This window comes from Urocampus carinirostris, chromosome 3 (genome assembly GCF_059441175.1).
Source record: "Urocampus carinirostris isolate Australia breed hairy pipefish chromosome 3, RoL_Ucar_1.0, whole genome shotgun sequence".
Classification (NCBI taxonomy): Eukaryota; Metazoa; Chordata; class Actinopteri; order Syngnathiformes; family Syngnathidae; genus Urocampus; species Urocampus carinirostris.
Window position 1 is genome coordinate 4,523,319 of NC_142351.1, and position 15,768 is coordinate 4,539,086.

At 42.3% G+C, this 15,768-nt stretch overlaps 2 protein-coding genes across 3 annotated transcripts; both read right to left on the reverse strand.

Annotated features, from left to right (window-relative positions):
* Positions 1-491: 491 nt before the first annotated feature.
* Positions 492-7,738, reverse strand: LOC148368388 (uncharacterized). 2 transcript variants are annotated; one of them, XM_088330414.1, is made up of 4 exons: positions 7,432-7,738; positions 6,505-6,597; positions 1,641-2,615; positions 492-1,556 (listed from the first exon to the last, which is right to left on the reverse strand). In XM_088330414.1, the coding sequence occupies exons 1-4, from the start codon at positions 7,538-7,540 to the stop codon at positions 1,444-1,446; spliced, it is 1,290 nt and encodes a 429-aa protein (XP_088186540.1). In that variant the 5' UTR covers positions 7,541-7,738; the 3' UTR covers positions 492-1,443. The 2 variants fall into 2 exon arrangements, with proteins under 2 accessions (XP_088186540.1, XP_088186539.1); XM_088330413.1 differs by having other exon boundaries at positions 494-2,615.
* A 4,459-nt stretch (positions 7,739-12,197) lies between these two features.
* Positions 12,198-15,545, reverse strand: LOC148368389 (uncharacterized). The gene is made up of 2 exons (XM_088329691.1): positions 15,542-15,545; positions 12,198-14,481 (listed from the first exon to the last, which is right to left on the reverse strand). Exons 1-2 carry the CDS (start codon positions 15,543-15,545, stop codon positions 13,226-13,228), a joined length of 1,260 nt encoding a protein of 419 aa, XP_088185817.1. The 3' UTR covers positions 12,198-13,225.
* Between the last annotated feature and the right edge of the window lie 223 nt (positions 15,546-15,768).

Here is a 15,768-nt window from a genome sequence, read left to right on the forward strand (position 1 = left end):
CCTTAGTGAACGAATTGGGCTACTGATGGGTCACGTTCTGGATATAATTATAACAGTTCATATTTCAGTGTAATGTTGTCTTACAATGTGGTCATGGTGATTTCCAGTGTCAACTTCATTTTGGTCCAGGAAAAGCCAAGTCCCTTTTCTGTTTTGTCTTAACGCATCGTCAAGTTTCGGTTCTGGCAAAAATCATCACTCATATCATGATTTCTGACTCATTTATGGCCAAAATAACAACACAATTCCAAATGGTTTCAAATGATCTATTTGGTTCAGAATCCAAGTTGGTGGTTACCAATTCAATCAGCAAGCAGAGTTCTCGGTTTCCAACGAGAACTCATTTGAAACAGCCCGTGACTGGCATTTATCATGAAGGATGCAACTTTAAACACAAGGTATTTTCAGCTTTAAATGATTGATTTTGTAGTTTGTTGATATGGATAATGATTGATCAGTCCAGAAGAAAAAATACATAGACCCACGGATAAACCACGCAGTTTGATTTTAACAAACTACGTTTTATTGACATGACAAAGAGAATTGGATCAAATGAAAGAATAAAGCACATTGTTGACATAAGCACTCTATGTTAGCAAGGGGGAAGGTGGAAGAAATGATGCAACAGGTTAACAGTACTGATCAATGAACCAGGTTTGAAGATAATAGACTCATCTTAATGATCAAGGATTGTTTTCCTAGCGCACCGACATGGGATATTTGCCCTAAACACCAAAGAGGCTGTTGCACTAACCCTTTTTGTGTACTTTTGGGAAACAAATTGTCCCTCAGTGGAGGGGTGTGTGATAAGCAGCACATGGCCAACCAGGAAGATGAAGAAATAAAGGTTCCCATCTCTTATGGCACTGGACTTCACGGGAATTGTTCTCATCCGGACGACAGGGACGGAGAGAACCACAGGCTCTCCAAGCTTTGGGACTCTGGTGAGAACATGCCACAACCCTGGGGGTCTAGGTTGGCAATATTATTATAATAATGATAATTGTTGATAACAGGCAAAATCTTATGCAGACACACGAACAAATACATCATCTATCCCAAAAACATGACAGATATGTAAATCAGGAATCTTTTGAATCCATATGAAGACTTTGGGGTTTCAAATCTTTATTATACAGATGGAGAGTCTGCTCACTTCCTGTGAATGAATGTGTTTTTTTTTTGATGTGTTGACAGAATCAGTGGTTGGAAAAAGGTGAGGGGAAATGGTTTTGTGGCAGTTATGTTCCTATAGACGCCTTGTGTGATACTTGGTTATTTAAGTGTCTTTAAGCTCCCACTTCCAGTAAATGTTTGACCACGAACCAAGCAGGCAAAAGTCTTCTCGCCAGTGTGGGTTCTCGTGTGTACATTCAAGTTTCCTTGTTGGAAAATGGTTTTCCACAAATTGAGCAGGCAAAAGGCTTCTCGCCAGAGTGGATTCTAGTGTGTATTTTTAAGCTCCCACTCTCTGTGAATCCCAGTGTGGGTTCTAGAGTGTACATTCAATTGTCCACTATGGGTGAACTTTTTACCGCAAACTGAGCAAGAAAAAGGCTTCTCGCCAGTGTGGATTCTGGTGTGTATTTTTAAGCTCTCACTTCTAGTAAATCTTTGACCGCAAACTGAGCAGGAAAAAGGCTTCTCTCCAGTGTGGGTTCTCATGTGTTTTTTTAAGTCTCCACTCTGAATGAATCTTTTATCACAAAGTGAGCAGGAAAAAGGCTTCACGCCAGTGTGGGTTCTAGTGTGCATTTTTAAGCGCCCACTCTCGGTGAATCTTTGACCACAAACTAAGCAGGCATAAGGCTTCTCGCCAGTGTGAGTTCTCATGTGTTTTTTTAAGTCTCCACTCCGAATGAATCTTTTATCACAAACTGAGCAGGAAAAAGGCTTCTCGCCAGTGTGGATTCTGGTGTGCATTTTTAAGCTCCCACTTGCAATGAATCTTTGACCACAAACTGAGCAGGCAAAAGGCTTCTCGCCAGTGTGGGTTGTAATGTGTTTTGTCAAGTTCCCACTCCATGTAAATCTTTGACCACAAATTGAGCAGGCAAAAAGCTTCTCTCCAGTGTGGGTTCTCATGTGTTTTTTTAAGTCTCCACTCCCAATGAATCTTTTATCACAAACTGAGCAGGAAAAAGGCTTCTCGCCAGTGTGGATTCTGGTGTGCATTTTTAAGCTCCCACTTGCAGTGAATCTTTGACCACAAACTGAGCAGGCAAAAGGCTTCTCACCAGTGTGGAATTTCATATGCAACTTCACATAAGACTTGCTTTGGAACGTTTTCCCACACTGCGAACATGTGTTACCACCTTCCGACTGTGAGTCGCTTTCAGCATTTGCACAGTGGGACGTGTTGTCGTATTCCGTTTCTACGTGTTGACGGGAGCTGATGCTTAGAGGCTCCTGCCAACTGTTATCTTCAGGTTGACCTTGATCTTCGACGGTCACTAGCAAGACTGGAAAATCGTCCTCCTCTTTAACGGCAACAGGCTCCCCATCTTCTGTCTCTTGCTTAACGTTATAAGGCTTCAGATCCTCCTCCTCCTCAATTTTAACGGCAGGCAAGTCTGGTTCCTGCCGCGCAGTAGGAAGATATTTTTGGTTGACGTCTGCAAGACACAAGTCACATTTATTTGTATTGCCCTTAACCCTTTCAGTGCCGTAACGTATTCGTACGTTTTCAGAGGCATTGTCCCCGAGTGCCTAAAGGTTAAAAAAATTCTAAAGGCTTAGGCGCTGCTGTATTAAACTTCTGTGAATGAAATCACCACTCGATGGTAGGTGTGGCTCTCCTGCTCTAGCAATCATCTCACGAACTACGTAGCTAGCTTCTACTGCTGCATCATTCTCTTCGGTTGCTTTCTTAAAGAAATCTTGTTGTCTCATTGAACATGTTTTAAGACTGGCAGCCTGGTTGACTCTCTCACCCCCCTGGTATTTTTCGTACTCCTTAGCATGTCTAGTTGTATAATGACGTCTCAAATTGTATTCCTTGTGCACGGCAACTATTTTTCAGTGCAAATAAGACATGTTGGGGCGCCCCTGTGCTCAACAAAGAAATATTGCACTTCCCACTTTTCCTGAAATTGTCTGTGCTCATCACCGACCTTTCTTTTCACTGCAAGCTTTGAAAAAGACATGTTTGGGGCTCTGTAATATGTTTTTCCACTTCAACCGCAGTCAGTCTCGGGTTTAAATTCGCGGGTTTAACTTTGCGCATGCGCCTCAGCAAAATGTGGCGACTTTTTGTATTGGTCCGGAGCTGTGACAGCGTGAGCTGTCATGCTCATGTTCAAACACAGAGAACAAGACATGAAAGCCCGCTCCGTTTATTATTAACCACGCATTTTCTGAGCGATTCACTCTTACAGTGTGAGCTGTACACCCGGCTTTACTGTTAAATTTCAGTTTGACCGGGGCACGGGACAGTCTGGCCGATGTCCCGCCCACCAGACCCATTTACCTAACTGTGATTGGTTCATTCAGCTCCCGCCCATCAGACCCATATACCTAACCGTGATTGGTTCATTCAGCTCCGCACACAACAAGTGTCATTCATATCACTTTTGCGGGCCGCACTGACATTAATAACTTTCATATTAAGACGGGACGCAAATTATCGTCCTGGAGGCCGCAGTTGGCCCGGGGGCCATGAGTCTGAGACCCCAGACTGAGGCGAATGTTCTGCTTCAAATGCTTCATTTTGCAAGGAGACATTTTTCTCAGAAGTTTGCTGGGAAACAAGTATTTAAAAAAAATGGCAAGGACATCAAATCAACTAAATCAACTGTTAAGCCTGTAAATAAGGACTTTGAGCCAGAAGATGGCAGCAGAGTTACACATGTTTTGCATGTATTTCCTAGACACGCTCAAATGAACTCGTTTTTTCATATTTGGGGGGTTTGTTCCGCCCTGAACAGGCCTGATAAAAGTAACATACCAGCAGATAGGCACAATGGAAAACTGCATGAGTGCTCTCTGAACTCAGTTGAGCAATGCTCACACATCCTTAATAGAGAAAGTCTAGAATCAAACACATGGTCGTGTAAAATACACACACACACACATAAAGCAAAATCATCACTACAATAGCTTTTTATAATTTCTTTTGTGTAAAAATATACGTCTTTGAAAAGACTCAGCGAGGGAGATGCCCGGGTCTTATACTACTCGACAGTGGAACGTTAAATGTCAAGTAGTAATATAATAATAATAATAATAATAATAATTTCCTTGTATTGTCATTCTGTGTAACAATGTACACAGAACGAAATGTCGATTGCACCTGACCCGTTGTAGCGGGCCGATGCAGCCGCAGCCAATGTGCCTGTCAGTTCGAATCCCTGAAGCGCGTGCCGAGCATCTCAAATGAGTGGTTCGTGTAGCGCGAGACAATGTGTGTGTTGATGACGTAAGCTGAGTCATTTGAAGCCCCGTGAAACGTGTGTGCCACGTCATCGGTTCAGAGAATGAGTCATTAGCAAAGAGTGTTGTTTGAAGTAAAAGCGCCAAAGTAACGCTGAACTTTGAAAATAACGTCTGGAATAAGCCATTTGTTTTACCTCCTTATTTGGAATTTTCACTTGTGGCATGAGCACAAACATAGACTAATGTCACAGAATAATTCATTGTAAAGCACTCTTTCAGAGAATGATTTATTGCATGCATCGAGCACGTTATAAATTATTCCGTCCACGAGATGGTTATCGAGAACATGATTCATCTTCAAGCCGCAATGTGTGTGTGAAACATTTCCCTGCAGGGCTTCACTGCTTTATGGGGCTTCATTTTGCCATTACTTAATTGTCAAGGATGTTCCAGAAACTACAGTGAGCAACCTTGTCTGTTGACCCAGAAAATAAGGTCCAGTGAAGAAAATAAATATTTGAACACCCTGTTTTGCTATTTCTCCCGCTTAGAAATCATGGAGTGGTCTGAAATTTTCATTGTAGGTGCATGTCCACTGTGAGAGAAATAAACTAATAAGAAAAATCCAGGAATCAAATTGCATGATTTTAAAACAATTTATTTGTGTGAACAGCTGCAAATAAATATTATAACACCTGTGTATCATCTAGAATTTGGACCCTGAAAGACCTATTAGTCCGCCCATTAGAAGTCCACCTGCACTCCATGTATCATCCTGAATCAGATGAACCCGTTTGAGTTCGTCAGCTGCATAAATTCACTTGTCCACCCCACACAATCAGTAAGACTTGAACTTGTAACATGGCAAAGACCAAAGGCTGGAAAGGGCTACGGAGCAATTGCCAAGCAGCTTGGTGAAAAAAGGTCCACTGTTGGAGCAATCGTTAGAAAATGGGAGAAGCTAAACATGAGAGTCAGTCTCAATCGGAGTGAAGCCCCATGCAAGATACCACCTCGTGGGGTCTCAATAATTCCAAGAAAGGTGAGGAATCCGACCAGAACTACACAACAGGAGTTGGTCAATGACCTAAAAAGAGTTGGGACCACCGTCTCCAAGGTTACTGTAGGTAATACACTAAGACATCATGATTTGAAATCACGCATGGCTAGAAAGGTCCCCTTGCTTAAACCAGCACATGTCAAGGACCGTCTTCAGTTTGCATACGACCATTTGGATGATAGAGAGGAGTCGTGGGAGAAGGTTTTGTGGTCAGGTGAGACCAAAATAGAACTTTTTGGTCATGATTCTACTAAGCGCGTTCGGAGGAAGATGAATGAAGAGAGCAATCCTTACCGCGAAGCATGGGGGTGCTTTTGGGGTGTTTTTCTGCACATGGGACTGGACGTGTGCACTGCATTGAAGAGAGGATGACTGGGGCCATGTATTATGAGATTTTGGGTATCAACCTTCTCTCCTCAGTCAGAGCATTGAAGATGGGTCATGGCTGGGTCTTCCAACACGCCAACGACCGGAAGCACGCAGCCAGGAAAACCAAGGAATGGCTCCGTAAAAAGCATGTCGAGGTTCTAGCATGGTCTAAACAGTCACCAGACCTGAACTCAATTGAAAATCTTTTGAGGGAGCTCCAACTCAGAGTTTCTCAGCGACAGCCCAGAAACGTGACTGATCGAGAGAAGATCTGTGAGGAGGAGTGGGCCAAGAAATCTCCTGCAGTGTGTGCAAAGCTGATGAAAGACTACAGGAAACTTTTGACCTCTAATAGCAGACGAAGGCTACTGTACCAAATACAAACAGTTATTTTCTCAGGTGTTCAAATACTTATTTGCAACTATATCGTTAAAAAATCATGCATTGTGATTTCTGGATTTTTTGTATTAGTTTATCTCTCTCACAGTTGACATGCACCTACAATGAAAATTTCAGACCACTCTATAATTTCTAAGTGGGAGATGAAGAATAATAGCAGGGTGTTCAAATACCTATTTTTTCACTGTATGTATTTTGAAAGAATGAGCGAGACAGAAGCCTGGACCGTAATCTAAAGGAAAGTACGGTGGACGTCGACGGCCAAATGCGAGATGTCTGTTGCAGAAAGTAAAAGGACCAACCTGCTCTGTTCAACGCAACTCGGGGTATCTTGTAAACAGCTCCTGTTAACTCTGGTTCCTGCCACGCAGTAGGAAGATATTCTTCACCGATGTCTGCAACACACAAGTCAAATCGCATTTATTTGTGACGCCTTTATTCACAGAAACTCACAAAGGGACGCACAGAACACCACAGGGTTTCTACAGCTTAAGGCAAGTTAAATTCAAGACTTTTTGAATGCCTTTGGCAACCCTAAAATCGTTGGAAATTCTAACTTGCAGCCAAACCCCTAGCAAATAACCCTTCACCCCTAATTTTAGACCTAACCCCGTTTCAAACTGTAACCTTAGCCTGACACCTTACGCAAGCGGTAACCCTAACAGTAAACCTGGCTCTATTTTTAGGAAACCAACATTCAGTTGAGAACCCCAATATGGGGCTCAAACCCTAGTTTATAACCCTCAACTTATCCCAAGAGCCAAGAAAAGATCCGCATCTAACGTTGCTGAATTGTTTCCCCTTTTAAGTCATTTTGTGCATACTGTTAGATAATAGTCATGTATGCATTAAAGCAACAAAAGCAATCTAAAGAGCCGCTTCTGAGACGTAAAGAGCGGTCTGATTTTGGTCAGTCAAGCTGGAAAAGTCGCTTCTCTAAAAAAAGACAGAATTCTTGTCACTACTACAAAGGGATATGCTGGGAGGGGCTGCTTCCTCCGTGGGGACTGATGCGTACCCTGTGTGCTGAGGGGGCAGGAGAGTCCCAGCTAGTGTCCGATTAAATATACAATTATATACGAGATGATGTATGCGCTGCCCAGATTGCCCTCATTACTACATCCACTTTTCTTTGGGTGGGCAGCGCGTGTCCGTGGGTGAGGGACCGGCCACCCCCCACTGGTAACGCCCCTGATGTCAAGGATGTAGCAGAAGGGAAAATGACCAACCTGCCCCGAGCTGGTTGGAAACAGCGTCCGGTCGTCGACATTCTCCCTCGGTCTCCTCTTTGTCTCCCCGAAGCTTCTCTGGAAGAGATCCTTCCTCACTGGAGCACATTTTCCCTGCGTTTGAAGCTCAACGAAAAAACGCCACAAGGTGTCGCTCCAACTCGGGAGTAAAAAGGACAAACCTTCGAAAAGGACCACAAAGTGATACTTCTGTCGAGCATACGTCGTTTTAAGTCGACTACAGGACGTTTGGTAGTTTTCTCGACATTCTCTTGTTCGGCGGTGGTGCGGCAGCCATGACACCTTCTCATTCGAAACAACACCGCAATGAATTGTGGGACACAGATGCAAACAGAGGATTGGATGGGTCGGCGTGCTGTAGCAGCCCGCTAACTAGCGTGCCTAAGCAGCGGCCATTTTGCTCGGGGCAACTTTTCGCAATGGATGTACATTGAAAAGAACTCATAACCTGCAAAAAAAGCTTCTTAAAAAACAGCAAATTATAAACCTTTATAGAAGTTACATTTTAACACTGTACATAAAACTCTGAGAAAAACTTATTTCAAATTCAAAATCGGTGTGAGGAGGATGTTTTGAGACTAAAAAAAACTTGCGATACCTTTCTTTTTTTTACAATGTTTTATTTGTTTTTTTGCAAATCAATGTAAATGCATATACACACATAACTCGCAAAGAAATCCTGTCTTTATAAAAAATATTTAAAAAGTAAAAACACTAAGGAAATTATTCATCTAGTTTTGACGTCTACTGGAGTGACCATATAGATTGAAATCACTTGCCACGTGAAAGGTTAAAACACAGTTCCGGAAACCATAGAGAGGACCGTTTTACGAGATTTTTTCTTGTACTTTCACTTTTCAAATCCAGGGGAGTGAATCTGGCGTTGTGACGCAGCTTTATTAATTTTTTAAAACAATGTCAACTACCAAGGACCGGAGCTCTCAATAATTTTGAACAATAAAAAAATGGAGGCAAAACCATTTTTACCTATGAAAGTTCATTCCAGCTTTCTTTATGTAAGTTTAAAGGTGGTTAGCATCCATTATTTGGTGGATTAACGCCCCGTATCAGTTTTTGTGATATTTCATTCACTCAATTTTTTTTTTTTAAGAGTTTTTTTTTAAAATCAGGGGTGTCCAATTTTTTAGAAAGCAGGGGCAGATTCTGTAAGCTGAAAATGTATGGGTCTGACTTTTAAGCCTGGTATTATTTGAACAGTCTTTTAAAAATTCTGCCTCCGTCAGAGGTTTGCGGTGCATGGCGATCAGCATCACCACCTCGTAGCTGGCCTTTGTTGCGTTTTCATTTGACACACTGGGTCTCATGAAAAAGCGCCGCTGTGCTGATAAAACAGCTTCCAGTTGCTTCACCTTTTCATAGCGTTTTTTCTTCTGAAAGAAACAAATAGCAGCATCTCACAAGGCTGTCTAAGAACAATAGTCGGTAGATCTGACATTATCTTACCGTACGGAAATGATCAATAACAATGAATCGAATAGTCAACGGTCAGTTGCACATTGTTATAAGAAATTAGCATTTAAGTCAAGAACTGTTTTAGATTCAAAGGAGTAATTGCAACTACAATGTGCAAACAATATGTCATCTCAATCATAACATTGGGTCACAACTCACATTTCTGGGACACTATTTTTCCTTTTTCTTCTTTTTTTTCACAGCATTATCATCAGAACAATTATGCTTCCATTAGGTGATATTATTCGCAAGTATAATATCAGTTTCCACTGCAACGCAGATGACACTCAACTATATCTTCCGTTGGAGGAATCTGCCACACTAAATTGTGGAAATTTGGAGGCCTGCCTCACTGAGATAAAAGAGTGGATGTCACTCAATTTCTTGCGTCTTAACTCTGAAAAGACCCAAATGTTAGTTATTGGTCCATCTAAATGCTGTGACTTATCCTCAAAAACTGCTGTGAATATTGACTAATGTCACATCACACAGAGTGACTCAGGTAAAAATTTAGGTGTCATATTTGACCCTGATCTGTCCTTTCAAACACATGTGAAGAAAATTACTAGAACCGCTTTCTTCCATCTTCGCAACATTGCTAAGATTCGCCCTTTGCTGTCTCAATCGGATGCGGAGATTATAATTCACGCGTTTGCTACCTCCCGTCTCGATTGCTGTAATGCACTACTCTCCGGTCTCCGAAGTCCAGAATCAAGAGTCTTCAGCTGGTACAAAATGCCGCAGCGAGGCTTTTAACTAGGACAAAAAAGTCCGATCACATCACGCCGATTTTGGCTAACCTGCATTGGCTCCCAGTTAGCCTTGGATGTGATTTCAAGGTTCTCTTGGTATTGTACAAAATCATACATGGACTTGCTCCGTCATATCTTTCAGATCTGATTTCCCCCTATGTTCCGGTCCGAAGCCTTCATTCTGAGAGCGCTGATCTTCTGGTGATCCTAAGAGCCCAGAAGTGTTCCGCTGGTTCGAGAGCGTTCTCCATCCGGGCACCGGTGCTGTGGAATGCTCTTTCCCCCATAGATCCGATCGGCAACCTCAGTGGAAATGTTTAAATCTAAGCTTAAAACACACTTCTACTCTATAGCATACGAATAACCTATACTTTTGGTGGACAATATCTCTGTATTATTTGTGATTGAGGTTTTTGAGTTTTTCCTTGCCCTCATGTTGGTTCCAAATCAGGGAATGGTGTAATAATAGTCTGAAAAAATAGTCTGTGTAATAACCTGTGATAATTTGTGACGCCCTTAATCACAAAGAGTCTCAAAGGGCTTCACAGGTTATTACACTATATTACACAGACTATTTACTATTATTATACATTCCCCTGAGCTGGAGCCGACGAGAAGAGTAGGTTATTCATATGCTATAGAGTAGAAGTGTGTTTTAAGCTTAGATTTAAACATTTCCACTGATGTTGCAGATCGGATCTATGGGGGAAAGAGCATTCCACAGCACCAGGGCCCGGATGGAGAACGCTCTCGAACCTGCGGAACACTTCTTGGCTCTTGAGATCACTAGTAGACCAGCGTTTTCAGAGCGAAGGCTCCAGACCGGAAAGTAGGGGAGAATTAAATCCGAAAGATATGAGGGAGCAAGTCCATGCATGATTTTATATAATACCAACATAACCTTATAATCACACTAACAGGGAGCCAATGCAGGTTAGTTAAAACCGGGGTCATGTGATCAAACTTTCTCGTCTTAGTTAAAAGCATGTACCAGCTCTTGATTTTGGACTTTGGGAGACCGGAGAGTAGTGCTAGGAATAATTGCTACAATTTCTTTGTTTTCTAATTGTGATTCTCTTGTCGGAATGTATGTCACACCACCGGGGAGGAAGCTGTCGGTTAAGATGGTCAGGATGCAGCGTCGCTTACGGACTATGGGCTACACAGAAGCTGAGCGTGATGCCTGCTGCAATTGTCTCCGACATCTGACTTCATGACACCCGACGACGAATATGGAGAAGCGTGGTCTTCGAAATGTTAAAGGGGAGGTGTCAACGCCAAATGCCAAGTTGGATATTGATGAGAAAGGTGTCCTCTACAGAAAAGCCGGTGACAAATGTCAGCTTGTCCTGCCAAGAGTATCACCCCACTGTATTTCAAGTCCTCCACCGTGAGATGGGACATCCTGGTGTCGACAAAACACACCGCTTGATCAGAGACCCGTTTTATCGGGCCCTTATGCAGAGTGACCTAGACCACTTTGTAACCAAGGTCTGTGAGTGTCTGGAGACTAAACGACCCCACAAAACAACCGGGGCCCCTCTCATGCCCATTTTATCAACACGCCCTTTCGAAATAGTGTCTGTTGATTTCCTCCACTTAGAGACATGCAAACAAGGTATATCCTAGTAGTAATGGATCATTACACTAGCTACACACAGGTCTATGCTACCGAGGACAAAATACATAAAACAAGTGCACAAAAGTGCATTCTGATTGGTTAGACAGGAATCGCATATTTAAATGCAGTTTAAAAGGTTGGTCACTAGGTGGCGTGCGGGTATAATAAATGATACATCACAGCATTTTATTGTTTGAAAATAGAGTCTTGAGAAAATTACCAGCGACCAAGTTGTAGAGACAAAGTTCCTTTGGCTCGGGAATCTTATTTTCCTCTCCTTGGGTTGTACGGGTTAGCCAAATGGAGTTCTGTGCACCTGTTTGATAACAGATGGGAAGCCCACCAGTCGCCTCCAAATTGTAGAAACAAAGTTCCTTTGGCTTGGGAAAATCATACTCTTGACCTTGGAGGCACTCGCTCCAGAAAACAACTCGAAAACGCAAATGCACAATTATTTAGTAAATATAAATGTATAAAAGTAAAAGTATATAATATAGTATAAAAGGCACCCTTAGACCATAATTTCCCTTACAGTTAGCAAGGGGAAAGGTGGAAAAAATGATGCGACAGGTTAACAGTACTGATTAATGAACCCGGTTTTAAGATAATAAACTGATCAGGGATTGTTTTCATAGCATGCCAACATGGGATATTTGCCAGAAACACCAAAAAGGTTGTTGCACTAACCCTTTATGTGTACTTTTGAGAACAAAACGTCCCTCAGGGGAGGGATGTGTGAGAAGCAGCATATGGCCAACCAGGAAAATAAAGAAAAGTCCAGAAGAAAAATAACATTAACCCACAAATAATGCAGGCAGTTTGATTTTATTTAAGTACGTTTTATTCACATGTCAAAAAAAATTGAATCCAACGAAAGAATAAAGCACATTGTTGACACAAGCACCAAGAGTTAGCAAGGGGGAAGGTGGAAGAAATGATGCAACAGGTTAACAATACTGATCAATGAACCCGGTTTGAAGTTAAAACTCATTTAAATGATCAAGCATTGTTTTCATAGCGTGCCAACAGAGGTTGTTGCACTAACCCCTTTTGTGTACTTTTGAGAACAAAACGTCCCTCAGGGAAGGGGTGTGTGAGAAACATCACATGGCCAACCAGGAAGATGAAGAAATAAAGGTTCCTATCTCTTTTGGCGGTGGGGATTGTTCTCATCCGGACGACAGGGACAGAGAGAACCACAGGCTCTCCAAGCTTTGGGGCTCTGGGGAGAACAGGCCCCAACCCTGGGGACCTAGGTCGGCGATCTTATTGTTATAATAATTATAATTGTTGATAACAGGCTAAATTTTACGCGACACAAGATGAAATATCATCTATCAAGAAACATGACACATATGCAAATCATTAACCTTATGAATCCATATGAATCCATGTGAATCCAAAGAAAGTTCTTTAAAGCTCAATAATGTATTTAATATAACAAAGTCATAGAAAACCCTTATAGTTTTCTTTTCTTTTCAATATTTGATACAATAAGAAACAAAACATATATATATATATATATATATATATATATATATATATATATATATAATTTTTTTTAACCTTTGTGCCCAGGCATGCACCACCTCGTGTTAGCGAGTCCACCTCCTCTTAGCTCTTAGCTCCGGTAGCCACCGGTTGCTCCAGGTAGCTCCACGTTAGCGTCCGGGATGCTAGACGTGAGCCACGTTTCCGTAAAACACAGCAAACTGCACTTCCTGTGCGCTTTGTTTTTCACCAGCACAGCCAGTTTGTCGGTCTTATTTGGTTGAGAGTTAAGGGGAAACCCGTAGTTTTTGTGATCCAACCGTAACACCGTAGTGGGTTCAAGAAAAGATCATTACGGCAAAACCGTAGTACTTGGCAGGTATGGTTTTTGTGTGTAATTTCTAGTGCCGATATGGGTGAATTTTTCACCACAGAGTCAACAGGTCAAAGGTTTCTCACCAGTGTGGGTTCTAATGTGTTTCTTTAGGCTTCCACTTTCAGTGAATCTTTGACCGCAAACTGAGCAAGAAAAAGGCTCCTCGCCAGTGTGGGTTAGTGTGTGTTGTTTTAAGGCCGAACGCAAGGTAGATCTTAGACCACAAACTGAGCAGGCAAAAGGCTTCTCGCCAGTGTGAGTTAGTTGGTGTAATTTCAACTGTCCATTTAGGGTGAATTTTTTACCACAGACTGAGCAAGAAAAAGGCTTCTCGCCAGTGTGGGTTTTTTGGTGTGATTTTAAGCTGCTATTCAGTGAGAATCGTTTTCCACACACTGAGCAAGAAAAAGGCTTCTCGCCAGTGTGGGTCAGTTGGTGTGATTTCAAGTTTCCATTTCGGGAGAATTTTTTACCACAAACTGAGCAGGCAAACGGCTTCTCGCCAGTGTGGGTTCTAGTGTGTATTTTTAAGCTCCCATTTGTAGCGTATCCTTGACCGCAAAGTGAACAAGAAAAAGGCTTCTCACCAGTGTGGGTTCTCATGTGTACATTCAAGTTTCCTTGGTGGCAGAATTGTTTTCCACAAATTGAGCAGGAGAAAGACTTCTTTCCAGTGTGGGCTAGTTGGTGTAATTTAAGTAGTCCATTTCGGGTGAATTTTTTATCACAAACTGAGCAAGAAAAAGGCTTCTCGCCAGTGTGGGTTCTAGTGTGTATGTTCAGGTTTCCTCGTTTAGAGAATTGTTTTCCACAAATTGAGCAGGCATAAGGCTTCTCGCCAGTGTGGATTCTGGTGTGCATTTTTAAGCTCCCACTTGCAGTGAATCTTTGACCACAAACTGAGCAGGCAAAAGGCTTCTCACCAGCGTGAAATTTCATATGCAACTTCATATAAGACTTGCTTCGGAACGTTTTCCCACACTGAGAACATGTGCAACCACCTTCCGACTGTGAGTTGCTTTCAGCGTTTGCAGAGTGGGACGTGTCGTCGTCATCCGTTTTCATGTGTTGACGGCAGCTGATGCTCAGAGGCTCCTGCCAAGCTTTATCTTCAGGTTGACCTTGATCTTCGACGGTTGAATGGTTCCCGGTCACTCGCAAGACTGGAAAATCGTCCTCCTCTTTAACGCGAACAGGCTCCCCATCCTCTGTCTCTTGCTTAACGTGATAAGGCTTCAGATCCTCCTCCTCCTCAATTTTAATGGCAGGCAACTCTGGTTCCTGCCGCGCAGTAGGAAGATATTCTTGGCTGACGTCTGCAAGACACAAGTCACATTTATTTGTATTGCCCTTAACTCGTTCAGTGCCGTAACGTACGTTTTCAGAAGCTTGTCCCCGATTGACAACACGTAAAAAAAATTCTACAGGCTTAGGCGCTGTTGTATTAAACTTCTGGGAATTAAATCACCACTAGATGGTAGGAGTGGCTTTGATGAGATTTTTGTCAACACTTAGTGCCGCGATTTGTTCCTGCATTCGCCGTATTACTCCGTATGGCAGAGAGTAGGCGCCTGTCAGTTCGAATCCCTGAAGCGTGTGCCGAGTATTTCCGATGAGTGGTTCGTGTAGTGCAAGCCAATGTGTGTGTGGATGGCATGAGCGGAGTCATTTGAAGCCCCGCGAAACACGTGTGCAGAGAATGATTCGCTAGCAAAGAGTGTCGTTTGAAGTAAAAGTGCCAAAGTAACGCGGTACTTTGGAAAATAATGTCTGGAATAAGCACTTACCTTCTTATTTGGCACTTTCACATATGGTATGAGCACAAACAGACTGAGTGCCACAGAATACTTCATGATAAAGCACTCTTTCAGAGAATGATTTATTGCATGCATCTATTATTCCGTCCACGAGATGGTGTCATCGAGGACATGATTCATCTTGAAGCCGCTATGTGTGTGTGAAAGATCTCCTCCTCTACTATCCAAGTCCCACAGCCCCTTCTCCCCTGTACAGTCTTTTTTTGTTGCTGTTTGAATAAGCATCTCTCAAGTTAGGTTACACCACATCCCTTGTGCCCTGCGTTTGGGGCTGTCTGACACCAAATGACAGGAAATGTCCAAATCTCCACTTAAGACACACCGATATTTAATAGCTTCAAGTAACCTCATGCTTTTGTTTCCTCGTCCTTGACGAGCTTAGAAGTTTGACAGGTTTAGGCCTCCTGAGTATTCAGATTGGCACCTGGACCAGATGCATGCTACTGTAGAACCTGCTGCATCTTTTGAAATTTTGAGACAGGAAGCTGGATTTCTCTAAAACTTGCTCTATATTTAAGTTGAGGTTGACTGTGTATTGTGCACTGAGGCCCTTGCACACCCATGCAACCTGGTTAAATGTCTTAAACTCTGGAGAGTGCTATGTTTTTCAAATCAAACGTTTTCAACTGGACCAAAATGTAATTAAAAAAAATAAAATAAAACAATCATTTGTTTAAAATTGCCTCTCATTCATGTAGTGTGTTTTGTTAGTTTCAATTGTGTGTTTTTTTTTGTCAACTTTGTCTTAAATTTGACATCCAAAGGCATTCAAAAAGTCTTGAATTT

What these genes read in the sequence shown, in the direction of transcription:
- LOC148368388 (XM_088330413.1), bottom strand. Translation starts at nt 7,540, where the DNA reads ATGTGCTCCAGTGAGGAAGGATCTCTTCCAGAGAAGCTTCGGGGAGAC. An exon ending in TTCCAACCAGCTCGGGGCAG is followed by an intron (nt 6,598 to 7,431) that starts GTTGGTCATTTT and finishes TGTGTGTTGCAG; the next exon opens with ACATCGGTGAAGAATATCTT. An exon ending in AGTTGCGTTGAACAGAGCAG is followed by an intron (nt 2,616 to 6,504) that starts GTTGGTCCTTTT and finishes TGTGTCTTGCAG; the next exon opens with ACGTCAACCAAAAATATCTT.